This window comes from Pseudopipra pipra, chromosome Z (assembly GCF_036250125.1).
Source record: "Pseudopipra pipra isolate bDixPip1 chromosome Z, bDixPip1.hap1, whole genome shotgun sequence".
NCBI lineage: Eukaryota > Metazoa > Chordata > Aves > Passeriformes > Pipridae > Pseudopipra > Pseudopipra pipra.
In genome coordinates, this window is record NC_087581.1 from 61,438,891 (window position 1) to 61,465,559 (window position 26,669).

The 26,669-nt window shown below is 42.5% G+C and overlaps 1 protein-coding gene across 2 annotated transcripts in view; it reads right to left on the reverse strand.

Annotated features, from left to right (window-relative positions):
* The window catches only part of UGCG (UDP-glucose ceramide glucosyltransferase), a 30,783-nt gene extending 18,340 nt beyond the window's left edge, over positions 1 to 12,443 (reverse strand). Inside the window, exon 1 of one of the 2 annotated variants that reach the window (XM_064642775.1) lies at positions 12,143 to 12,443. In XM_064642775.1, the coding sequence (XP_064498845.1) occupies positions 12,143 to 12,240 (98 nt within the window). In that variant the 5' untranslated portion in view covers positions 12,241 to 12,443. The other variant, XM_064642774.1, reaches the window with a different exon arrangement.
* Between the last annotated feature and the right edge of the window lie 14,226 nt (positions 12,444 to 26,669).

Sequence of the window (26,669 nt, forward strand, 5' to 3'; positions counted from 1 at the left end):
GAGGCCAATGGCATCCTGGCTTGTATCAGCAATAGTGTGGCCAGCAGGACCAAGGAAGACATTGTCCCCCTGTACTTGGCACCGGTGAGGCCACACCTCAAATCCTGTGCCCAGTTTTGGGCCCCTCACAGCGAGAAAGACACTGAGGTGCTGCAGCACGTCCAGAGAAGAACAATGAAGCTGGTGAAGGGTCTAGAGAGTAAGTCCTATGCAAAGCAGCTGAAGGAGCTGAGGGTGTTTAGTCTGGAGAAAAGATGGCTCAGGGGAGATCTTACTACTCTCTACAACTACCGGAAGGGAGGTTGTAGCAAAGTGGGAGTCAGTCTCTGCTCCCAGGTGACAAGACAAGAGGAAATGGCCTCAAATTGTGCCAAAGGAGGTTTAGGTTGAATATTAGGAATAATTTATTCACCAGAAGGGTTACCAAGCATTGGAATGGGCTGCCCAAGGAAGTAGTAGAGTCACCAAACTGTAGATAATTAAAAAATGTTTAGATGTGGCACTTACAGACATGGTTTAGTGTTAGGTTAACAGTTGGACTTGATGATCTTAGAGAGCTTTTTCAACTTAGACTAAGATTTTTTTTACTAGATATAACATTATATAATATATATCAATATAACTATATTTTATATAATAAATATGTGTGTGCAGGTTTTTGCCTGCCTGTGAAGGTGGGAGGGATGGGGTCTATAGAAGCAGCCATTGTCATAGCTCTGGTCCATCCCACCAAGAAGCAAAACTAGACACTTGTGCATGGAGGCAGAGAAACACAACTAAGGCTGAATAACATGCTGTTATCAAGTACTTATTTCTTATACTTTTATACCCAGATTTAAGCATGCAGGCATTCTACTGTTGCATTAGTAGGTCTATTACACTCCTCTTTATGGACCTTTTAGACTTCAGAGATTCAAAAACTGAAACACAGGTCAAACGAAAAGCAGTGGCCACAGCTCTCTTAGTAAACGGAGAGAATTATTCCTAAAGCAAGAAACAAACACCTTGATCTTGTTTTCAGCCTTTTTTCCCCTTGAGTGGAGCTTTATAACGTAGCTGAACCTGTTTAACTACAGGCTACTGCTCCGAGGCACTCCTTCTTCCCTCCTTTCCCCTCTTCTGGGACATCTTGTGCTTCTCATCAGTGCTGATATTTGTCTAATCCCACAGTAAATTAGCTGAGATACATAAACCACCACAAAACTATTACCACACATGTAATGTTAGCATGTCATCAATTTAACCTAGCTAGTTTGAAAGGATGTGGCAAGATGATCATGTAGTTTCACTGGCAGCAAAGATTCCCCAAAAATCCTTCTCCTGTGTTACCATCAACACCAACCAAACAAGGTATCATGCCCGTACTGATGCCCATACAATCCTGCTTCAATTCATTCACTTAACAGAAAGTTAAACCTGGCTTTTTTTTCCTTGCAATTCAGATTGCGTTCTGCCAAATTAGAGTTTGGGCACATTAGGGAAGGCAAGAAGCTCCAGAGCACATTCAAGAAAGTGGCTGTGAATGTGCTGCCAAGATCATGGGAGAAGATCAGGAATAGGGGTCTCCTTCCTTCTCACGCTTCAGTGGGCTTCCAGAAGAGTTGAGCTGACCACAGATTTGGGTCAGGTCCCTGAAAACTATTCGACAACCAACTCTACATCACAGATTTCCTTCACAGCATGCACTCCCTTATAGTTTGCTCCTTGCCCCTATTTGCTCAAGAAACAGTTGACTCAAGTTAATAAGTAATAGAAAACACTGCCAGCACGCACAAGTGACTCGAAGTAATACTAAACGCATGCCACCCTGATCCCTGTCTTGACCGAAGGAAGACATCAGCCTATAGAAATATGCTGGTCCCAGGTCAGGATACCTTTGCTTGGCTGCTGGCCTGGGTCAAACCACTGCACCAGTCACCCAGAGTGCTTTCAGGCAGGCAGTCTTTCCCATCCTCCCATCTTGTCACCTACTTACATCCAATTCAGCAGCCACATGGACACAGGGCAAGTCAATCCACTCACTCAGCAAACTAATAGTTACACAACTGTCAGATCTAACAACAGGGAGGAGCAGAAACACACAGGTGTGGACAATGGGAAAGAACTTAAGAGGATACCCTGATGTAATTAAAAACAATTAACATGTCACTTAGCCTTGACAAAATATTCAGAGATAGACGGAAGTAGGCAAGTCTGAAAGAAGTACATGGAAGGTAAGATTCAGGTGTGCACTTTGTAGCAGAGGCTGTCTGTCAGCAGAGAAATAGTCATAAGTTTGTGCATGCCTGCAAAACCACTGAAAACAAAAAAGGTAACCCTACCTTCTGCACACTAGGACTTTATACTGAAAAGCATGCTGCAATTGCGTACTGCTTCATCACATGCCAGGTGAATGTACACGGCAGATCAATCATCTCATACGCTTCACACATATTTTCTCCTGTACTACACATCCCCCCCATACAAAAAAAAAAAAAAAAAGAAAAGGACCTTAGAATGTAATGCACTGAAATCAGTGGGTAGTGGAGAGAAAGGGCAATGATTAGGAAAAAACCCCAAAACTTAAGCTCCAAAATAGCACCTTCTTTTTTTTTTTTTGGTGGAGAAGTCAAATTAAAGGTCTTGAGCAGCAGCTAGTCAAGAAAGGACCCAGATTGCGATCATTGTTATTTTTCAGAAGGTGACTGTTCTCAAAAACCAAACACTGATTTGCTCTTTCAGTTTTGGAAAGCAATAGTTCGATCAGTTGCTAGTAACAAAGACAAACAAAATTATACAACGCAGAACAAATTCTATCTAGTGCTAGTCACCATTTCAAATATAAAATCTCAATACACAACTGAAATTCTTTAACCAGCATTTTCCAAATATTACCACAAAATCATGTTCAGTAGATGTAATCTGTAACTTGATACAGTTTTTCTAAAAGAGGGGGAGTGGGAAGAGGGGGGAGACAGGGGAGTTAAAGATGCTTTCAAACACATTTTAAAGTTTTAAGCAGAAGAAAAAAAAAACCCTTATCTTTCAGGAATAAGAACAACACTACAGAACTCAAAACCAGTGAATATGTCTTCTCCTACTCCCCTCCCTGCCCCCACACCTGCACGATAAAGGATAAACAAACAGGCTCCCATACAATCGGCTGTGGTTAAACTTGAAGTAATGGGAACCCTGTTACTGACCAAATCCTAGGCAGTTTACAATTCAGCAAGCTGAAATGCAGTGGGCTTAACAAAAACACGGCAAGTTGCCTACAACACATCCATTACAGATCACACTAAGCATTAAAATGAACACACCGTTTTCCCTTGTAGTCTATCTGCAGTTTGCCACCAAAACAGCAATTCATTCCCTGTTTCTGCTTTCCCTCACCCTCAGCCCACCAGTGGCTATAAAACAGTCAGTACCACAACATAAATTGGATCAGGCTGCTGATCAAACAGGGAAGTATCCCACAGAAAAAGCTAGCTTGCTGATCTGAGTCACCACATAGCCACATGCTCACTAAAGGCAGATTAGTACTGCAGAAATGTTTAGAAAGGTGTAGCAGTAGGAGGTGGATTTGGATTATCCCTTTGAGCACCAAATCAGGAGTCACTAAGGCATAGAAATAGAAACCCTTTTTGATACAGACTCTTCGCAACAAACCGTGCAACTTCAGAGAACTGCATCCAGCACAATTTGTGTTTTGTTTATGAAAGCATCTCCAGTGGATGGATGGCTGTAACTCTGGGTCAGATAAACCAAGCTTTTAGTACAGCATCAACCCATCAGTGTTAAGTACCGGATCTTCTAAAACACAAAACTTTAAACTATTGTATTGTGAGACTATTCAATTTGGTTTTCTGACTTATTTTAAAAATCTGTTAACACTAAACTAGCTCAGATCCAATTATTTCATAAGGCACAAGTTTAAATGACAACATAATTTGCTAAACATTAGATAACATGCTTCCTACAGACCCCAGGCTGCTCTTTACTGCTTGTTTTGCGCCAAAGATCCCTGCCACACAAATATTTCTCAATTTTTCTCCCTAAAAGATTACAAAATAGTTAACTGCCAGAATTACGTTAACAGCTAAGAAGAAACTATATTATCGAATCGTGCCAAAACTTTTTCTTTATTTTCGGTGTATGACAGGCCAATTTTTATTTCATTAACTCATCAGCAAGTGTTTCCAGAGTACAAAACAGCATAATGCTGAAGAAAGACGCTCAAACACCAATTCACACAGGTGTGAACACACAGTCCTGGGCCCTATAAATCCCAGCCACAGTAACAGAAAAGCTGTAAACGTTGTCTGGACTACACAGTTGTCAATGAGACAGTGTAAGTGCCCTTGTGCTGCAAATGCCTTGGAAAGCTTGAATAAGTCTCCTGTAAGAAACATCACATATTGAAGAAAGCAATTATTAAACACCACAACAACAACAACTTTCAAACTTTGAAAGAAAATGGTAGGTTAAAGTAACGCTGCTACACTCAACATCATGTCTGACAGCATTTCAGAAGGGAAATGGTTTTTTTGGGGGGGGGGTTTAAATTTCCGATAGATACAAACCAGAAAAACTGAGTTGGTAAATTTTATCTGTCTTATCTCTAAAGAAACCCACAAAATTTGGCTCACAGACTCTCAGAAAAATAGATGAATTCACCTCTCTCACCACTACACAATCTGCACAAAAAAATCTGCTTGGAAATGCTGTTATGAAACATATGTATCACCCCTCTAAAAGATGCTTAAAAAGAAGTGTGATGTAACATAATTTTGATACATATCATTAGTATTTCAAAAGGTTAAGAGGCACAACTCTTGACAATGTATTTCATCCATCCACTGTACCACCTCATATTATGCAGTTAATATCACTGGCAGGGGAAGAAGGAGCAGCAAAACACCCCACAGACTCCTGCAGCCTAAAAATTTAATCTATTTCCCCCTCTCCCATCACAGAGATCTGTAATGCTTTTAACCCTCTAAGAATTTTTGCAGAAAGATACTGCTAATGAGATTACGAGTTTGCTCCATTCCGTGTTCCAAATATACAAGATCAAAGACAACAATCTGTTGTTAGTGTCACCAACATTTTAAGTCATCCTTGTCATCAGCTACTCGAAAAACTATTTACCTTGAGGTAGACAACCTGTATGAAAAATTTCAGTGTAAGTAGTTCAAGTTGAATAAAGATTCAACTCAGTCACACACCCAAGAACAGACATGCCATTTCACATGTGCTAGACATCTTCCAGACAACTCCTGGAGAAGTTCCAACACCATCACTTTGCAGCTTTCTGTTTGTGTGTGATTATCAATAGGAGGGAAGGGTACCTCTAATCTCATAAATGAGTCCTTGCATTATGTCCAAAGTCTAGCAAAACGTTGGTTCACTTATGCCTGGTAACACTTGATAGTAACAGGAGAGTTCTCTGAAGATTGCCTTTTAAATTAGATCTACACTACAACCTACTTGGCTCTTATCTGTAATAAGATGCCTCCAAAGCAGTTTCACAAACCAGAGAAAATGCAACCCCTATGATGGTAAAGTGGGTAACTACTGCTGCTCTTAACAGCTACCTTACCCTATCTGTTGCCAGACACTGCAAAGTGTAAGACAGTCCAAAGGAGGAGACAGTCCCACCAACAAACAAAAAGGTGAAAATGAGATGACAAAGAGAAGCAGAGAGATCAGAGAACAGAGCACGGTAATTCTGGACACAAATCACAGACTAACCAGGAAGAGGGGGTCAAAGATTTAAACAAACAAACAAACAGCTGACAAGACAAGCAAACTGGGCCAAGAGAAATAAAACTATTTTCTTACAAATTAAGTGTTATAATCACTATACAGTAATAGATTATTAACCAAAATATCAAATGACTGCACAGAAAAAAAAGCAGAAGTCAAACATAGGCTATGTGGGGGGTTTTGTTTAGGTTTGGAAGCCATGTTTAGAAAGTTCTTCAATGTTGCAGAAGTACCTCAGGAAACTTGAGTTTTATGCATCTGTGCAAACTGAATTTCCTCCTTGTGTCCATACACATTACACTAAGGCAATTAACTACTTTTAGTTATATTTGGGTGTTTTATTACATTTATATGTTCCTGGAAGTCTTGTATTTCACTCAGCAGACAAGGCGCAACAGGCCCAGTTACACCCAAAAGCCACATAAATGCAGAATTCATTATTTCTTCATTGACTACGGTAACTAAAAGCTTTTTAAAATAATTTGTCTAAATCCAGCCGTATCAATTTGTCTAAAACCAGTTTATCAATTAATTGACACACACTACCCTTTGCACTTACACCTGGGAACCGAGACAATGAGGAGCCTCAGCATCAACTGACTGCGGCTGCCTTAAAGTGATTTCCATTAGGTGCTATAATTAGAATTGCCACCGACAACTGGTACAAGAACAATGGAGACTCAAAGCCAGAACATGACTTCACATGAGTTCAGTTTTTCGGACCAGACAAATAAAGCAGCAAAAACAAATAAATAGTTACTAAACATTATCTAATGTTTGTTTTAGTTACCGAACATTACCTAATGTGTTTAATATCTTTGTTGACAATCTGGACAAGGGGATCAAGTGCATCCTCAGTAAGTTCACAGATGACACTAAGTTGGGTGGGAGTGTTGATCTGCTGGAGAGCAGGAAGGCTCTGGAGAGGGATGTGGATTGATGGGCTGAGGCCAATTGTATGAGGTCCAACAAGGCAAAATGCCAGGTCGTGCCTTTGGGTCACAACAACCCCAGGCAGCACTACAGGCTGGGGGAAAAGTGGTTGGAAAGCCGCCCAGCAGAAATGGACCTGGCAGTGCTGCCGGACAATCGGCTGAACTGCAGACAGCAATGGGACCAGGTGGCCAAGGAGGCCAATGGCATCCTGGCTTGTATCAGCAATAGTGTGGCCAGCAGGACCAAGGAAGACATTGTCCCCCTGTACTTGGCACCGGTGAGGCCACACCTCAAATCCTGTGCCCAGTTTTGGGCCCCTCACAGCGAGAAAGACACTGAGGTGCTGCAGCATGTCCAGAGAAGAACAATGAAGCTGCTGAAGGGTCTGGAGCACAAGTCTTGTAAAGGAGCAGCTGAAGGAGCTACTGTTGTTTAGCCTAGAGAAGAGAAGGTTCAGGGGAGACCTTGTTGCTCTCTAAAACTACCAGAAAGCAGGTTGCAGCCAGTAGGGAGTTGGTCTCTTCTCCCACGTAACTAGCAATAGGACAAGAGGAAATGGCCTCATGCTGTGCCAGGGGAGCTTCATGCTGGACATCACGAAGAATTTCTTCATGGAAAGGGTGGTCAAGATTTGGAATGGGCTGCCTAGGGAAGTGGTGGAGTCACCATCCCTGGAAATGTTCAAGAAACAACTAGACATCATACTTCGTCATAAGGTTTAATTGACAAGGTAGTCAAAGGCTGGACTCAATGATCTCAGCTTTTCCAACCTAAATGTTTCTGTGATTCAAACCCATCCAAAGGAAGGCAAGGCAGTAGGGAAAAGCAGTGGCAAGAACCAGATTTTGCAAATGCATTATGGAAGGACAGGCACTCTTCCTCAGCTGAACCCTTGTACAGTACCTTAGGTATCCAAACACTATAACTCTTAAAGCCATTACAGCACAAGCCAATGCAAAAGAAATGTTGTCTTGACCTTAAGGTTGACAACTGCTGACAGCATTTCAAGGCAAAAAAGCTTACTTTCTTGAATAACCCCATTTATCTACTTAATTCGCACATGTCGTGTTTTGCTAAACTGAACGTCTTAAATACCAATGAGGAACCACAGAAGGATGACTGTCTAATCCACAACAGTGTCACTGACATGTTACAACACTATCTTAGTACTCCAGTGGTAGAGATCAGCTCTTTCAACTCACCAGTTCAGAACATAAAGAGAAAACAGAAAGACTAATTAGTTTCAACTTCCCTCTTTACTTCCTCTAACAGGTACAATGTAAGTATTTTTCAGTATATGACAAGTACCACATAACTCTATTCTAATACTGCATCCTCCCACTGACATCAGAAGAAGTTTCTGTAAGTGAAAACTCCTTCATACCTCAGGGGTCTAGGAACGGGTGCAGTGTGCTGCGTCTGCTATCCAGGACAGAATTAGTATCTATGACATGAGGGGCACTAGTAACAGTGTCCAGCCACCAGAGTTTTCAGGTCACTAACAGAGTGTTCAGCACTGACAATCACCATCTATCTGGGGTCCTTTCCCCAGAAACATGTTCCAGCATTCGAAGCAGAGTTGATCTCCTGATTCTGCTAATTCCTTTCACAGAGATACCTTGCTTGCAGGACCAGAGTATTCCTCTATGTACAATTCCATCAGAAAACCCCACAGTCCTCCTCCCTTGCACAGAGCAAGCTAATAAGTGCCACAGGCTCCAAAATCACCAGAGCAGTGCTCTCTCCAGCCATCAGCTATATCCCATCAGCTTCAGTTACCCAGTACCACCACAGCCACTGCAAGGGCAGCTCCCTGGGATGGCTGCTTTAGGTGCCCAGAACTTCTTTATTACTTCAAAGGGCAGCTGCGTGGTCATACTATGGGCAGCTGTGGTCCTGTTTCCTCAAATCACTGTAACTGAGGCAGCTCCTCCACAACAGCCTGCCAACTCAGCACAGATTGCAATTTGGTCACTTCAGTGCTACCAGCTGTTCACCTCCAGCCATGGGCCACCTTTTCACACTGAACATTAAATACTTCTGTTACCATCAGCCCATTACTCTGTCAAAGAGCTTCTGGCTCTGGCCCTGCTGAGACAGTAACTCCAGAGCCCCAGTGGAAGCATACTTTTTTCCAGGGGCCTCAGGGGCTGAAACTGGATCACCCCAGTTCTTACCATCCTCTTCACAACTGGCAAGTTTTCCATATGCTAACACACAATCTGCATTAACTCCTCATACACAATACACACGCTCATAAGACAAGTTCCCATTAACACAAAGCACAACTCCTTCTAGGTTTCACATGACTACAAATACTCCAGACCCAGGCCATACTAGGTCCAACTGCTGCCTGCATTCCCCACCAATTACTGTCACAGGCAAAACTGCCTCAACTCAGGCAATTCTACTCAAATTATTGTCAATTAATGGGCAACTAATTATCAATGTGGGTATTGAGAAAAAAAGACAAACAACTTTCAGGGAAGTACCTTTTGCCTTCCTTCTCCAGGCTCAGCTTCAGTCAGAGACATTTCCTCCCCACTTTTCCATCTGAACTTCTCTTTTGCACAGTTCCTTACATTCAGTCCCTCCCCTGCCCTTCAGCAAGACAACATAGGAGGCAAAAGTCAGCATGTAAAGGTTCTTCTGGCCATGCCTTGCTTCTCACTTATTTTCCTCCACTGCTGGTTGTGTCTTAACTGTTACGCTGCTCTAGCAGGTGTAGCTGCTCAGGAGAGACTGACTACAGGTTTGCAGTCCCTGAGTCAGCTCCAGTATGGGCCTGCCACTGGCTGCAGTCTCCTCGGGTGAGTCATCCACAGGCTGCAGCTCCTCAGGGTGGGTTGCCTGACAGGTCAAAGTCCATTCAGGGGTATCTTACCTGCAGCCCAGAGTGCATTCAGGAGTTTCCCTCCTCCAGTGTGCTGTCTCCACAAGAGGCAGTGCCTTTGAAGGGGCAGCTCCTGTGGCACTGATTGCCCAAAAGTGTACCCTTCTCTCTGGTTCTCCCTTGTTTTTTCTTCTCATGTCTCTTAGCATATCTCATCCTTCTCCCTCCTGTTTATCCTCTTTCATGTCTTCCCCTATATTGCCATTTGCATCTCCTGCCCTTTACAGCTGTCAGTCTTTCTTAAAGATTTATAAGCAGCAGCACTACACAGGTCTGCCTGATTGACGTTTTAACATGCAATGGACTGTTTTAATCAGTTTCAAAGCTGTCCAAAATTAGCTGTGTCCACAGCAGCCTATGTTTTCATCTCCCACTAAGCACCCTTTCTCCTCCCCCGTACTGAAATTCTGCCATTTATGTCCAAGACAACCCATACAGATAGTTTTCAAGAAAGAAGTTAATTATCCAAGTGAATATTAGATCTAAGGGTAACTTGAGTAGAAAAAATTATTAGAGCTTATAAATGATTTAATATAAAATAAACCAAAGAACCACAAACAAACAAAGAAAAAAAACCAAACCAAACCATAAGGCAACTAAGACCAAGGGCAAAAGAAGCAGATCTCCGGTATCCACAAATTCAACTCTGGAAGCATGGACTGGATGAGTGGACGGTGAGGAGCACTGAGAACTGCCTGAACAGCAGATCGCAGAGGGTCATAATTAGTGGCACGGGGTCTAGTTTGAGGCCGGTTAGTAGTGGTGTCCCCCAGTGTTCAATACTGGGCCCAGTATTGTTGAACTTATCCATCAATGCCTTGGATGAAGGGACAGATGCCTCCCCAGCAAGTTCACTGATAACACAAAGATCGGAGGAGTGGCCAACACCCCAGAGGGCTGTGCAGCCCTTCAGAAGGACCTCGACAAGTTGGAGAGATGGACAGAGAAAAACAGTCTAAAATTCAAAGGCAAATGAAGGGCCCTTGCCTGGGGAAGAATAACCCCAGGCACCAGCACAGGCTGGGGGCCAACCTGCTGGAAAGCAGCTCTGTAGAGAAGAACCTGGGGATCCTCATGGACAACAAGGTGTCCATGAAGCACCAGTGTGCCACGTGGCCAAGCAGGCCAACGATATCCTGGGGTGCATTAAGAAGAGTATTGCCAGCAGGTTAAGTGAGGTGATCCTGCTTCTCTACTCAGCCCTGCTGAGGCCTCACATGCCTGTGTCCAGTTCTGAGCTCCTTAGTACATGAGAGACATGGAGCTTCTGAAGCAGGTCCAGTGGAAGGCAACAAAGATGATTAAGGGACTGGAGCATCTCTCTTATGGGTGAGGGAACTGGGCTTGTTCAGCCTTGAGAGGAGACAACTGAGATGGGACCTCATTAATGTCTCTAAGTATCTGAAGGGAGGGTGTCAAGAGGATGGAGCCAAGCAATAGGATGAGAAGCAATGGCCCGAAACTGATGCAGAGGAAGTTCCACCTGAATATGAGGAAGAACTTCTTTACTGTGGGGGTGATCAACCACTGGAACAGGTTGCCCAGAGAGGCTGTGGTGTTTCCCTTGCTGGAGATATTCAAGAACTGTTTGGACACAATCCTGTGCCATGTGCTCTAGGATGACCCTGCTTGAGCAGGGAGGTTGGACCAGATTGACATACTGTGGTCCCTTCCACCCTTACCCATTCTGTGAGATTTGCTTTCAACAATGGCTGGGATTTATCACAGATACCTATCAGATGCAGTGGAACAGCAAGAAAGGAGAATAGATAAGCACAAGCAAAGCAAACAAATTCAGCTATTTTCTAATCCTAGTAGTGATGCAAGAGTTGCCTTTTGCTTAAAGGAGCAAAACAGGACCTTCTACAAAAAGAGATGCCTTCTTAATTCTTTCCTCACATGCCCACAGCCAACGCCTATGCTAGGCTGTATCTGCTTTGTTCGTCCGTCAAAAATGTGTGCACAAACTCATAAAAGAATTTCTACTTGTACTTATCCAAGAAGGGTCTAACACACTATATATACTTGTTTTTATTAGTACTACCATCATTTCTCAACAGAAAAAAAGAAGCATACTTATGGCTAAAATTTTGTCTGCCTGGCAGAGGATACTGTACTCCTTCAGTTGCTCTTCTGTATAGTCGTTGCACAACCAAAATATCACACATTTGGTAAGTGCTGTGCACGCTGGTCTCCCACCATCACCGGAAAAGCCTCGCTTTACAGGTGTACCGGCACACAAACAAAACCCAAGCCTTCCCCAGCAGCGCTAAAGGCAAAGGAGTAAAGATCACGGCGCAGAGCAGGAGGCAGAAACCCACAGAGGGCGGTTTTTACCCGAAGAGCGATAGCACGAACCCAGCTGTGCACTGAGGACGGCGGCGTGACGCCCGGGTCTCCCGGCGGGGGATCCCGGTGCTGACACCCGGGGGAAGAGGAGCCGCCGGCCGCGGGGGAGGCGGTGCGGCTGCAGCGGACGGGGCCCCGCTGCCCGGGCGCTCCGGGCGCGATGGCGGGTGGGTGACGGAACAACGCGGCGCCATCCCCCCGCACCCCGGCGCTTACGTGTAGATGATGGACATGAAGTGCATGAGCCACAGCACGACGAAGAGGATGAGCCCGAAGATGGCGAGTCCCTCCAGGGCCAGAGCCAGCACCGCCATCCCCGGGGGGGCGCGGCGGCCCGGGCAAAGCCGGCGGCGGAGCGGAGCGAGGCGGGGAGGAGCGGAGCGGCTCGGGAGGCTCGTGGGCGTGCGGGGCGGCGGTTGCCGCGGGCGGGCTCTCGGGCGGCTCCGGGGGCGCCGCTGCTGCTCCGCACCAGCCTCCGCGCGGCTGCCGCTGGCGCACCAGGAGCCGCCGCCGCCTTTCTGTCAGCGCAGGAGGCGGGGCGGGCGGGCACATCCGTTACGGGCCCGGCCCCCCGCCCGCCGCCGCCGCCGCCGCCGCCTGACCTTGAGTCCGTCCCCCTCGGGCCGCCGGGCGAGGTGCGGGGCAGCGGCGGCGCTGGGCGGGCTCCCCCCGGGGCAGGGAGCGCCCTGCCCGGCCCGGCCCGGCCCGGCCCGGCCGCCGAGGAGGGGTGCGGGTGTTGGGGCGGCGGAGGCGGCGAAGGCTCCGTGTCGTCCAACTTTTCTGTTGGCTTTTAAAAGCGCTCCCTCAGCCGCCGCTGAGGAGACCGCAGCCCCTTACCTTATCCGCAGAGGTAGAGATCGGGGCAGCTGGATGTTGCCGAGCACCTATGAGGAGAGACTGCGGGAATTTGGAGAAGACTGAGAGGGGACCTCATTAATACATGTAAATGTCTCAGAGGCAGGTACCAAGAGGAAGGTACCAGACTCTTTTTGGTGGTGCCCAGCGACAGGACGAGGAGCGATGGCCATAAACTAAAATACAGGAAGTTCCACCTCAACATGAGGAAGAACTCCTTTCCATTGAGGGTGGCAGAGCAGAGGAACACGCTGCCCAGGGAGGTCGTGGAGACATTCAAAACCCACCTGGACACGTTCCCGTGTCACCTGCTCTAGGTGACCCTGCACTGGCAGAGGAGTTGGACTGGATGACCTCTAGAGGTCCCTTCCAACACTAACTATTCTGTGATTCTGAGATCTAGCACGGTGGGGCTGATACAGGGCTGCATGGCCTTTGTTATTTTTCTTTACTGCTTTTGAGTCTGAATGCTTTCTCCGTGATGTTGAATGCCATTCAGGATTGCCATTTCCAGCAGAGGTGTGCACCCGTTGAGTTACTGGTGGTGCTGACCTCTGTGAGTCAGAGAAGCTGCCCCGAGGACTGAGGCGATGCCGCCGTCATGCTGCCACTGCCATCTGTGGGGCCCAAGCAGTGCTAAAGGAGCCTGGCAACTACCAGCCTTGGCTACATTTAAGTTAGTGCCCAGTTAATGAAAGAGTCGGTTGCTCATTAATAATCACCTGAGCCAGCAATTCTTGCCTTTATTTCATTACACTGTTTAGAGCAATTCCTGTTACTGTGATGTTGCCCTATTTTTGAGGGCATTAATATGAAGAATCCTCCCAACACTTCTGCTCAGTTTTTACAGTTTAGAGTTTTGGATATGGGATCAGAAATGGTAATTTATCTTTTTTCACTGATCATATAATAGGAAAACATGGATTGTTGAAAATTTAACTCCATTAATCTGGGGTATGCTGTGGGAAGGTAAAATTACTTGAACACCTGTGCTTGCATACTGAGCTTGCCCAGAAGCAGCATAGCCATGCATAAGAGATTGTGGTTTACCTCTGCATGAGAAAGTATACTTTTTATCAGAACTCTTGACCAATAACACAAGCTGAACACTGCAGTGTATGCACGTTCTCTTATAGGTTTTTTCTTCCACAGCTCTCTGTTATGAATGCAGGTGAAGCAGTGTTCATAAATTCTACTAAGAACTCAGTTGTAGTTTTGAAAAATATTCCAGTCACCACAGTGCTTTGAAGCTGTAGAAGAATTAAGTTTCAAGGTATCTCTAGTTACATATGAGAAGTTAGGATGTAGTGATTTAAAGGCAACTTACTGTCAGAAAAGATCTCAAGTGATGGGAAACTGACTAAATGAAACACAGTTTAAAACTGTGAAAAGCTGCTGATAACTGGTAAGAACAAGTGAGATATCAGTCCATTGTAGAGCAAACAATGCCTGTGTAGTCTGTTGGTTCCTCGTTGACATTAGTTTCCACGTAAAAAAACCATGGGGCCCAAAAACATGCTTTTTCAATGCTTTCAATGTTTTCTTATTAAAATTTCCTTAAAATTAAATTCCCAAGTAAAACAACTTAATTTTAAATTCCCCTGTTGTGTCTGTATCTCATTTGTAACTGAAAGTGGCAGTCAGTTCTTTTCCTATTTGTTACTGCAGCTAAAATCTAACTATCACATTTATATTGACTTAAGATTGCCTTAATGAGTTTTATATGCATTTTTTAGCCATGATTTGAATTGTCATTCTCAATTTTGGCACTGTCTTGAGTAGCCTAGCCAGAGAATTATGAGCTGATGTGTATAAACTGTTGGAATATAGCTGATATTACCCTTAGCTGGTTGGCTTGCGTTTCTCCTCCAAGGCAAAAACAGCCTATGCAAAACAATATCTTGCATTAAAATATGGCAGTAGAGGGAACTGAGGAAGATTGATGGTGCATCTCCAGTAGTCACTTGAGCAAATAATCATAGTTTATTAAACTGAAGCAATAAAGCTTATTCTTTGTCCTATAAGGTGTTTGCCTGGGAGGGTATGTTGGCAGGCTGCTTATTGCGCAATAGGTATGGTTAACAGCTCCATACAAACAAACTTCACTGAGACTTCTTCATGAATAAAGGTTATTTAACCTGCTACTGACTCCTATACTTCAGCAAACCACACTGATGAATGAGTAGTGCTCAAACAGTGTTACTCAAGAAAATGCCAAGCTACTGTAAATAGCTTTATTTAGAAGAGGATCCATCTTGCTGCCATCCTCTCTGGGACGTCATTCAGTCCTTAGGTTGTATGGGGAGAAAGAACTTCTCTCTCATGAGGCATTTAAGGTAAAAAGCTGCTGCATTGAACGTTCACGTTGAAGTCTGGTTTAAAACCAGGAGCTCCAATATACTTTTAGGATTATGAAAGAAGAAAGTCAGGTAAGGTAAGGCCTTTGACCTGAGCAGTTTCTCTAGTCAAACCCTGCCACATGGATTCTTTCAGCAGGTATATTAGGCTTAGTGGGAGAGCAAGGAGTAAACATTCCCTGGAGCCTGGGGCCATCTGGAGCTGTGACAGTTCAGTAGTAGAGGATGTGCTCTTGGTCTCCCTTCTGTTAGTGTGGAGTGCAGCAATTCACAGAAAGTGATGTTCCTCAGGTGGTGCATAGCTGCCTCCTCCTCAAAGGTTCCTCATTGTGCCTCAGGAACATGGTACACCCTGGTGTTTTAATCAAGTGCTTTGGACTTAATGCTAATATGTGCTATGTTTAAATTAAAAACAAAACCAACCCTCCCATGTGCTAAAAAACTACTGCTCTTGGTTCATTCTTCATTTTGCAAAAATATTGATTAATTTAGTTAGCAGTGTTTGAGTGTAGTTTGTTACAGACTGGAAAAGCTTATTTTAATAAAAATTTCCTTCAGAAGGGTCTTAAGTGACCTATATATGAGACTTGTTGTTCCAACAGCAAATATGATGCAATATGAACACCCTTGTAATTTTGAACTGATAAAAGGGTTTATGTTTAATTAGATAATTAACAAAGGAACATTAGTGTGTTGACCTGTAGTGATACTGATATTAGTGTTGAGAAGGCTGTGGAAACCACAACCACAAAAGTTTCCCTTACTAGTATACCTGTGGATGCTTTTAACCCATATACAAACCTTCCAATTTTCTTCTAAAGCATCAGAGTTTCCATTGAAAACCGTCATTTATGTAAGATCAGGAGAGAGAAAACTATGATCTAGCTCTCCATCTTCATATGGCAAAACAGTTTATCACCTGGATTACAATTAAAATTGTATTTAAAATGCACTGAAATAGTATTTCCAAGTATATACTCTCCAATTCACTGTACTATTACTGTTTCTGTTTAGAGTGATATCACTGAGGTTCCAGGAAAATAGAAGGCAAGAACAGATTAGCTTTTTCTTGCTTATGTGTGTTTTTCTTTATGAAAATACAGAAATAAGGGGATAGACAGTGGAAGATTTTCCTTTGCATAATAATTAGGTCCATTAATGCATCTGCACTCTGAAACTGCTTTGTAAAATACCTTCTTACAAAGAGAATATGTATTGGTAGGATTTGTGTGTCTTTGAAACACAGTTTTCTTAATTGAAACTCTGAAATGTCTGTCTTTGAGGGCAAGCAGGATATTGGGTATGTATAAGTAAGCTTTTATTAAAATCTCTCTTTTGTCCTTTTTGTAATTAAGTCAAAGAAATGTGTATATTGCTGTTCTGCACATTTGTTTTTATGTAAATACTCAGTCTTCCACCTTCCTCTTGTTTAAATGTTTAAATGTTTAAATTATGAAAAAAAGTCTGCAGTCATTAGTTGGATTTGATATCGAAATCTGTGTAATTGTTCTCTGCTTGTTAGTCTCCATGCCTAAGTGAGTCAAGAATTTTATTCAGGTCTTAAAACACTTGTAAATATAAGTCTGTCTAGTAGGGGGAAGAGAGAGAGACCAAACTTATCAGACAACTCTGTCAGTATCCTCTTTATTTGGCAGTAACAAGCTGTCTAATCAGCATATGTGAAGTAGCCTGTGAGGTTTAACAAATGTAGTTCTAGGCTAGCAATACCAGTCCTTCTCTTGTCTGGTGCTGTGTCTCTACAAATCAAACCCCAGAAGAATTAGACAGCAGAGCTCTTATGCCCAAGGATTGAAAAAGTTAAAGGTACAGCTTGCAGTGAAACCTCAAAGTACAAATCTATGAGGAATGAGGCTTCACTACTTTTGATATTCAGAAATATTTTTGTAAGAGAATATGCAAGCAGCTTTTTAAAAAGCTGTCAAACAATATTATAAGATCTGTGGAAATGTTTCAAGTACATGGTATTTTTCTTGACAAATTGATCCAGGTCTACACTAACCTATAAACCTCCCAAGTATTGCTGTTGGAAACAATTATGCTTATGCACTCAGCATTAAACTATGGAATACTTAGAGAATAATTACATTCAGAAAACTAAGGTAAATAATTTCACAGAGTCACAGAATAGTTGAGTTTGGAATAGACCTCTGGTGATCATTGGTTCCAACCTACTGTTTGAGCAGGGTCATCTGAAACAGTTTGCTGAGCTTGGAGTCTGTCTCCATTACTCTCCCCCACCAGGTATTTGTGCACATCAGTAACATTCCCCTGAGCCTTCTGCAGGTTGAACAATCCCATCTCTTTCAGTCTCTCCTCATATGTCAGATGATGCAGTCTCTGCATCATCTTTGTGACCCTAAGCTGGTCTATTTCCATGCCACTACAGGTAGCAGCAACACATGGAACAGTGAAAACCAGGACGCTGTTGGCCTTGTTTGTCCAAAGGGCACATGGCTGCTTATGGTGAACTTTGTGTCCCCCAGGTCCTTCTCTGCAAAGCTGTCTTCCAGACAGCTGGGCTCTCAGTGTGTACTGCTCACTTTAAGTATTCCTCCTCAGATGCAGGACTTAGCAATTCTCTTTCTTGAACTTCATGTAGTTCCTGTCATCCCATTTCTCCAGACTGTCAAAATCCCTCTGAATGGCAATCCACTCATGTATGTTATCAACCACTGCTCCCAGTTTTGTATCATTTCCAAACTTTCTGAGGGTTCATGTCATTAATGATGATGTTAAACATCACTGGCCCCACTATTGACACTTGATGCATTCCAATAGTGACTGGCCTCCAGCTGGACTTCTTGCCACTGATCACAAGGCTTGCAGCCTGGCTGTTCAAGCCAGCTTTCTGTTTACTTCACCATACCCTTATCTGGTTCATTCCCTGTCAGTTTGTCTATGAGGGTATTATGGGATACAGGGTTGAAAGCCTTCCTAAAGTTCAGATTCACAACATCCGGTTACCACCTCTTGTTCACCAAACTAGTCATCTGGTCATAGAAGGCTACCAGGCCAATTAAGCATTGCTCCTGCTGCATAAATCCATGCTGACTACTCACAATCACCTTTTTCTTCTTCATTTGTTTAGAAATTGTTTCAAGGCTTAGTTGAATCTATCACCTTAGTTGATCTATCACCTTCCCAGGGATTGAGGTGAGGCTAATGAGCCTGTGTTTTCTGGCTTTAACTTCTTCCCCTTCTAGAAAACAGGAGGGACATTTGCTTTCTACTAGTCCTAAGGAACCTACCATTTTCTGCCTGGCCTTTTGTTGCCAGATGAAGAAATGTTTGGTCAGCTGGTAGGAAAAATACAATGCTTATTCTTAAAAATCACTGGGCTATGGAACTGTGTAATGGGGATCATGCTTAACAGTAACCGAGGAGAATAACTATATTAGTTGTGCCAACTCAGCTCCATATTTGGGAAAGTTACATTGAGTTCATTGGGCAGTCAGGTGTAACTTCAGGGTTGACGACCACCAGAGACCACTGGAGAGACCCTCGGGACAGAAGAATGCATGTGGAAAGGGGATACGTTACTGATTTTGGGGAAATTATTATTATATCCATGTTCATTCTGGGGAAAATCAATGAGTATGTATGTATAGTATATAAACAGGAGCCAAAATATCATGTGCATGCATGATATTTTGGAGGAAATATTCCCTCGTGCATCCGGCGCTGAATAAAGAATGCCTGCTTCTTAATGTTACATTGGTATTAAGGAGTCTGAGTATCTTCCCTTTATTTACTGCTTTTTCCTGACTCTCCTTTAAAGTCTTATTCTTCACTTTGGTGGCCCAGCAGAGTTCAATCCTCCTTGCATTTGTAGAATGTCTGTTTTTCCTGATTTGCCCAATCTTCTTGTCGTTTCCTGAGTTTCTTTTAATTCTTACTCCTTCACTGCTTGCTTCCTAGAATATGTTCTGTCATATTTCATAGGGTTTTTTTTCTCCAAGTCCCACCCCCAAATGTTTGCTCTGTCTTGTCTTCTGTTAGGTCCTCCAGAGTTCCTCCTTTTAATTTCCAATTATCAATGAAAAGCAATAGGGCTTTGTTATCAGTAGGTGTTAAGAGGTCTTTTTTTCCACTTTCATCTGGCCTATTTTTATTGCTTTATCTTCTCAAGGATAATCCCTCTAAGGTGAAATGACATTCTTCTTAATTATACAGACTGCCACAAAATTGTTACATCTACGTATGTGTTTTCTTTTACTTTTAAAAAAATATAATGTCCTGTAAAAAAATTACATCTCCTTCTGGGGAACATCATGCTATCCTCACCTCCTGGAAAACAAAACCATCTGGCCACAGTATTTTGATTATTGCAGATCCAGAGGCTAAGAAGGATGGCCAGGGATCTCTCCCTGCGTGGTGGTATGAGAATAAGAGGGTGCTGATCAAGGGTGAGAGCATCTGATTGAAACAGCTCAATAGTTATGATATTTTTCACATCTGAAGTTTTTCCTGTGGAATATATCTGAGTCCTTCATGGACAATAATAACTAAGGTACAAAAGCAAATGGTATATACATATATTTATATATAAACAAACCTGAGCCTATATATATATTTGTGTATATATACATATATATACAAATACATATATTTGTATGTTCAGAGTTGTTTGTATTTTTTTAAAGCTCTAAATCCTCTCACTTTTGGGGGCTAACTTTTTTTCAGAAATAATTTCTCTGTTCTGGTGTTTTAAAAGTCACTTCTCTAAGGAATATTAAGCAAACAGCTTCCATTTAAGAGTGAAATATATTTGCAGGTATGTCCATGGGATTTCACATGCTGAGCAGCGTAGATGTCAAAATATAACTTTTTTTAATCCAAAAAACACATTAGAAAAGTACTGCATACAAGCATAGAGAAGGAAGGAGAGGATCATCAGGTCTTACTGCATTTTTCTTTGTTTAGATAGTTTTAAATTTATGTTTTTCATTAATAGTTCTGAGAATAAACTTAGATGTTTCACAAGTATCTTTAAAAAATAGTTATTGTTAATTTTCCAGTGGGATACACACTATGCATGGAATTTTCCCTCTTAATATAATTTATTTTTCTATTCATGGTACTCAATTTGCCATTGACATCACCTCACAATGGCTAATGTCCTGCATGGACATTTCAGGTTTGTAAAGATAAGGAAAAGAAGCAAACAAAATTGCAAATTGATTACCTACATCTTTCATAACTTCTGGAAGAGCAAGCATTCATTCAATGGGAAAGTCTCTGAGAGTTTCCATCAATGCGAACCTTCTTGCAAATAAAAATCTCCCATAAGTAAATGCTGAGTGCAGGTTAGAAGTATACCATTAGAAACGTACAGTCAAGTTTCTTTTTTAACATGCTGGATCTGAGCAGACAGTCCCTGTTCTTGGCACCTCTCAATCATTTTTGCTGTGAAACTGTTGCATTCTTGTTAACCCAGGCAAGGGTAGTCAAGAGCACGTTCCAGAGTTTTCATGGATTCAATGAAGGGAAAGTTATTCAGGGGCTTAGGAACCAAAGGCATCCAGCAAGGGCTTGAACTCTGAGAAGAAATTTGATCTGGAAGCAACAGAACAGAAACTGGGGTCAGAGAGCCCCCTTGGGCTAGAGTAGAGGATCAAAAACATGAATGATTTTTTAAGCTGAGACTAAGAGCTGAAAAGGGTGAAATCAAGGAAATAGAGACCAGCCACAGAAATGAGCCAAATAGTGATGTTTCATGACTGCATAGGACACTAGATTTAAAATAGATTTAAAATAGATTTTAAAAGTTTGATGTTTCCATGAACAGGTATTTGATGCTCCAAGAATACATATAGATACAAATAATAAACATATTTATAGATACTGATACAAAAATTAGTCCTTAAGAAAGCAACTGGTGCACTCCTGAGCCCCAGCACTGGACATCCATGACAGCCTGGAAGCAAAACCATGTTGGCCAGGTAGGTGAGCAAAATCATAATGATGGTCATTACTTATCAAAGCTTAGAGAGTGAAGGAAATAAATGCTTTAGAAAGATATCTGACTTAGAAATCTGGTTCAGCCCTGCCTTGAAGTGGAGCGCCTGGCAATTTCTGAAGTCCACATTAACACACTGACTACAAGATAACTCATGTGATTGAATATAGTCATCAAGATATCTCACACGGTTTTCTACTCATGTCTCAAGGGCTAGAATTACAGTATACACCATTAACTTCATCAGAGACATCCCTAAGGAATGCCTCTTTCCCAAACACCTCCAAAGATATGAGCTGTATTTGTGACTTCCCCAACCCTAGCAGAACTGCCAAGCATCCAGGAATCATTCTCATATGGTGTGCCAAGATCTCCTTTCTAATATCTGTGGGTATTTGCATGCAATTTCACAGAATGTGAGTGGAGGTACACACTGAAGATGGAAAGAAGGGTTATGTGTGAGTAGCCAGAACTAACTGAGATATCTGTTCTAGCCATGTACTTGATTCTCATCACAAAGAGAGATTTGTAGCAGTGACTGAGAGATAGAAAGGGACAACTTGACTGGTCTGAACTCTACCTGGGGGCTGTTGAACTAACATGAGGACAGTGTAGCCTCATGACAAAAATAAACAATTAAAATTGTTAAGAAGAAAACTTGTCTGACATTTTACAAATAATTTTTTAAAAGCTATTTCAGTGGCTATTACTTAAGTGTTTTAGAAACAGTTGTTTCTAAATAGTTAACAAAATATTTCAATCAGATATGAATGATTCCAGAGTTGCTCATTTAGCCGTTACTGCTGCTTCTCCATCTTACCATTATGGTTTCTGACATCCCATTTCCTTTATTTTGTTAAACCAAGCTGAAAAATAGAGTTCCATTCACAGGAACATGGTAAAACCACCACCTTGAGCAAGTTTTCGCAACTCTTTCTCTGGAGCACCTTTTATTAACCATGTCAAACACAGATACACGTCCTACAAAAACAGTACCTGCATTTCTGTACCTTCTGTCTAAAGGAGCTGCAAGTAACAGGCCCCTATACCTACAAAGGTCTCCAGGTCTCCTGTCCCAGACTGCATAGTCCAGACCTGCAATTTCAAACAGAAAAGTGTTTTTACCGGCACAAAACAACTTTTGTTCAGGACTTGCAGTAGCATAGCCATTTTTGCAATTATGTGCTGGACTGGGCAACGCTAACAGATCATGACTTCAGTCAGTAGCTACTCCTGCACATCTGGGAGGTGCACATGGTGTGGTGAACTGAGACTAGCTAAAGAAGTTCAGGGTCCTGCGTGCAGAGGGTTTCAAGTTGGCACCTGGTACGTTCCTTACCCAGCTTATGGGAATCATCTATTCCAAGCTATGCCCATTTTCCATAGTAGTTACAGACTTTGGGCTTTACACAGGGATGTGCATCCAGTTAGAAGCAATGAGGGTGACCTGACATGTCTGAGCTGCTAGGTTTCCTGTGTTGTCTTTGTGGTCATTTATATTTCTGCTGTGGTTATTTAATTACCACTTTCACAGTGAAGCAGCTGTTAGGTGGCTCGAAGACTAATATACATGGAGTCTAGACAGGCACAGTTTGAAACCAGAGTTTTCAGTTTCTCTCTAGATAACCGATGCTATCTGAGTTTCTGTTTCTAAAAACGTTCAACATTTCCATAGCATTTTCACATTCTTTGCAAATGAAAGATCATCCTTAGTTGTGTTGTTACATCCTGCTTGGCATGAGTTACTCCACAAGAAAGTGGGGAAAACTGTTGGGGATATTAACAAGTTTTGGTTAGCATTTAAGCCCATTACTAAACCACCACATTTTAATGTTCTTCAAAATTTCTTTGCAAAAGAATTCTTATCATTAGGTGCACAACTGGTGAGAGAGAAAGCTGAACTTTGATTTATTACAATGGAGTTGGCTCTGAAAAAAGAACTCCTGCTTTTTAAATAGTGATTTGACAAAAATTCTATGAACATTTTCCTTTCTCTAAGGAGAACCTAGTTTTGTTGTTATAAATATTAAGTTGTTAAGTGTTGTGTGAACTGGGTGCAAGCTGGGGACTACTAGTTAGAAGAGGTGTGGGGTTACTAGAGCTCTTAGAGTCATAGTCTTTTCAGGTAGCGACTTCTGCTTTACTCAGGACTTTTTTTCAAAGTTCAGTTTTACTCTGGCCCAGAGAGTGACTGTTGTATAACGATGTATGGACAGGAATGAATGTGATTTTGTATGGATGAATGGCAGAATGCTGTCCAAAAGGATGCCCCTAAAATGGAATATCTACTCACCTGCTTCTGGAATCAACTAGCAACCATCAGTATCTGTCATCAGGGTTGCTTACATTTGTAAGAGCAGAGTCTTGCTAGGAACAGAAGTAGGAGCAGCTGTTTGCTGTTGTGTTAACATTAATGATATCAATCTGGACATCAAAGATGAAACAGTAGAAACAGCTGCAGTCTCCATCAAGATTTCACCTGCTCCTGAGCATGATCTGAGTCAGATATTGGAAAAAAGTGAACAAACAAGTGATTAGGTAATTTCCTCCAATTTCATTTAATTTCAAGCCTCAGACCAGAGTGCGGAAGTGAAAGCCACAGGGTTCTTGATTTGTCTGTCTTGCTTGTCTGCAAGCCTTCTGCTTGCTATCTGTGCCAAAAAGCCCTGTGGTAGAAAAAAACTGCTCTTGAATGGTCTTATCTTGAGTGCACTTGGAGATGTCATGGAAGCATTGGCACCCTGTCTGAGAGACACAGCTGTTGTGCCCTTTGCCTAAGGACAAAAAGTTCAGTCCTTCACCAGTGAGTCATAGTTGGGTGGATCAGCTGAAATACAGGCGACAGGTTCATTCTGTGTACTCGTCATCGTGAGCCATGGTTGCATTGCATCATGTATTCCAAACCCGTGGTGTCAGTGTAAGGGTGTGACAGTTAATTCTGTAAGTAGGAAGCAAGTGTCTACGAATCCTACAAATTATTCCATCCTCTGAAAGGGACTATTACAAGAGTATATCTTCTTATCAATTTCTTTGTGACTCATTCTGGGTTTTATTACAGTTAAAGCTTCTTTTCAAACATGTAATTGTGGTAAGTTTGGACGTGGAAAGACTATATTCTGTTTCTGTGTATCACAACTGCAAGGACCTGGGCACCTGCAGAAACCAGTAGGCATTTTGTCTTCAGCTGACTTCATCACAGTTGAATCAGAAACATTTTATGCATCCCCTCCTAGTAACCTTGCCTTTCCCCTTTAATTCTTTTTCTCTCTCAACCAAATAGAAATATTACTCAGGTAACAAATGTTTTGTGTGTGTGTATGTGAAAGAGAGGGTGCAAACGTTAGATATAGTTAAATGGGCAATGTTCCTTGACAGTCTAAAGACATTTCTTTGCTTACATGTATATTTGTGCGCTCAATACGGCTGCACCTTGCTTTTCATTGGGGTGTGACACACTGTTTCTCAATGCCATGAGAGAGCAGGCGGCTCACCCAAGAGGATTGTGTCACATGAACAGGTGTGGCTTTGAAAGAAACTCTAGACTATTTCCAGCAGGAACTTAGTCACCACTGAGTCTTTTCACAGTTACTTACTTGTGAGAGTGGAGCTGATAAACAAAATCTCATTGGATGATTGATAAAGCAATGCATGGCATGAAATAATCAGTTTTCCCAAAAGGCTAAAAGAAAAACTCCTCTGACTGGTTCAGACATTCACATGGCAACTTACTCTTTGGTTAGAGAGCTGGGTGGATGAAGAGGTTGAGTTGGTTTGACCACAGTGCTTCTCTCCATCCTGAAGGAATAAGGATCAGGTGCCAGAACCTAAATGAGGAGCAGGCATATCACAGAGGGTTTAAATGCAACCTCTTTGAGAATCTTTAGGGAGACCTATTAGTAAGGGGTAAGAGCACAGGCCACCAGAGTTGTGTAGGCACGATTTGGCAGAGTCTACACTCTAAGATACTGGAAGGTTGTAGCTCTGTTAGCATCAAGGCTCCAGCAAGAGTACTCCCAACTATTCTTCTGTATCTGTTGCCTACAGGTATTCTAGCTTGCATGGAGACAGCTAAATATCAAGGCAGTGTGAAAAAAGTGTGACAGACAAAGCCAATTGGTTAAGAAATATGTGAATACTTATGCAGTATTTATCTAATTCTGGGAAAAGCAAAATAAATGACTCCTATGTTTTACTATATCTGTTAATATCCTCTAATTAAAAGGACGGATATCAGCACAGTTAAATAGGTCCCGGGCTAAGGGGTGGATAGGATGCTATTATATGTTCATGCGTGCTGTTATGCATTAAATATGTAGTCCATGATGAAGTGTTGCTAAAGCAAAAGAGTAAGCAACTGTTGTAATTAGTGTCCCTAAGGTGACTCCACACTGACACAATGCACTGTCAGTTCATCACAGAATGGGTAAGGTGGAAGGGACCACAGTGACCCAACCTCTCTGCTCAAGCATCCAGACTTGAGTGTCTCCAGTGAGGGAGAGTCCACAACTTCTCTGAGCAATCTGTTCCAGTGCACAGTCAACTGCACAGTAAAGAAGTTCTTCCTCATATTCAGGTGGAACTTCCTGTGAATCAGTTTCTGCCACTTGCCTCTCATTCTGTTGCTTGGCTCCACCAAGTAGAGCCTGGCTCCATCCTCCTGACACTCTCCCCTCAGGCACTTAGAGACATTGATGAGGTCTGGTCTCAATCATCTCTTCTCAAGGCTGAACAGGACCAGCTCCCTCAGCACTTCCTCATAAGAGAGACGCTCCAGTCCCAGTTGCCCTCTCTAGATAGACTCCAGGAGCTCCATGTCTCTCTTGTACAGAGGAGCCCAGAACTGGACACAGCACTGCAGGTGAGGTCTCACCTGGGCTGAGTAGAGGGGGAGCATCACTTCCTTCAACCTGCTGGCAATGCTCTTCCTAATGCACCCCAGAATACCACTTCTGGCATCCTGGTATTGAACCCTGACTGCAATGGAGCTATATTCACCTATACCAGCCTAAAGTCTGGCCCATCATTAAAACAAACAAACAAAACCAAAACCAAAACCAAACAAAAAACAAAACCAAAAAACAAACCCAAGCCCACAAACAAACAAACAAACAAACCCCAACAACTTCTTGATTTTAAAGTTCCTGCTGCATGTCCAAGATACTACTGAAATTTTCATTATTTATCCTGGAAACTTTTTGATGTTTTAAAGAAACCTCAGTGTACCTTCTTTGGCAAAGACTCTAGTAGAACAAAACCATATTCTGCTCTCATGAATCTCACTGTGGTATCTGAAATACACAATGTTTCACATCTGATCATGCTAAATTAATTTATGTTTGTCTTTTCCCACTTTACCTATATTTGCGAAATTGAACTTTTGCTCAACAGATTGTTTCCCTAAATCCAGTGAATGCCAACAGTCTTCCTTATATACACTGTTCCTAATTTTTATCCACATTTCTGAGGGCAAGGAAAATCATTCTTAAGACTACAATTTCCAATTAGCACAGTTTTAAAACATGTAATACAATAAAATCATGTCATAATTCAC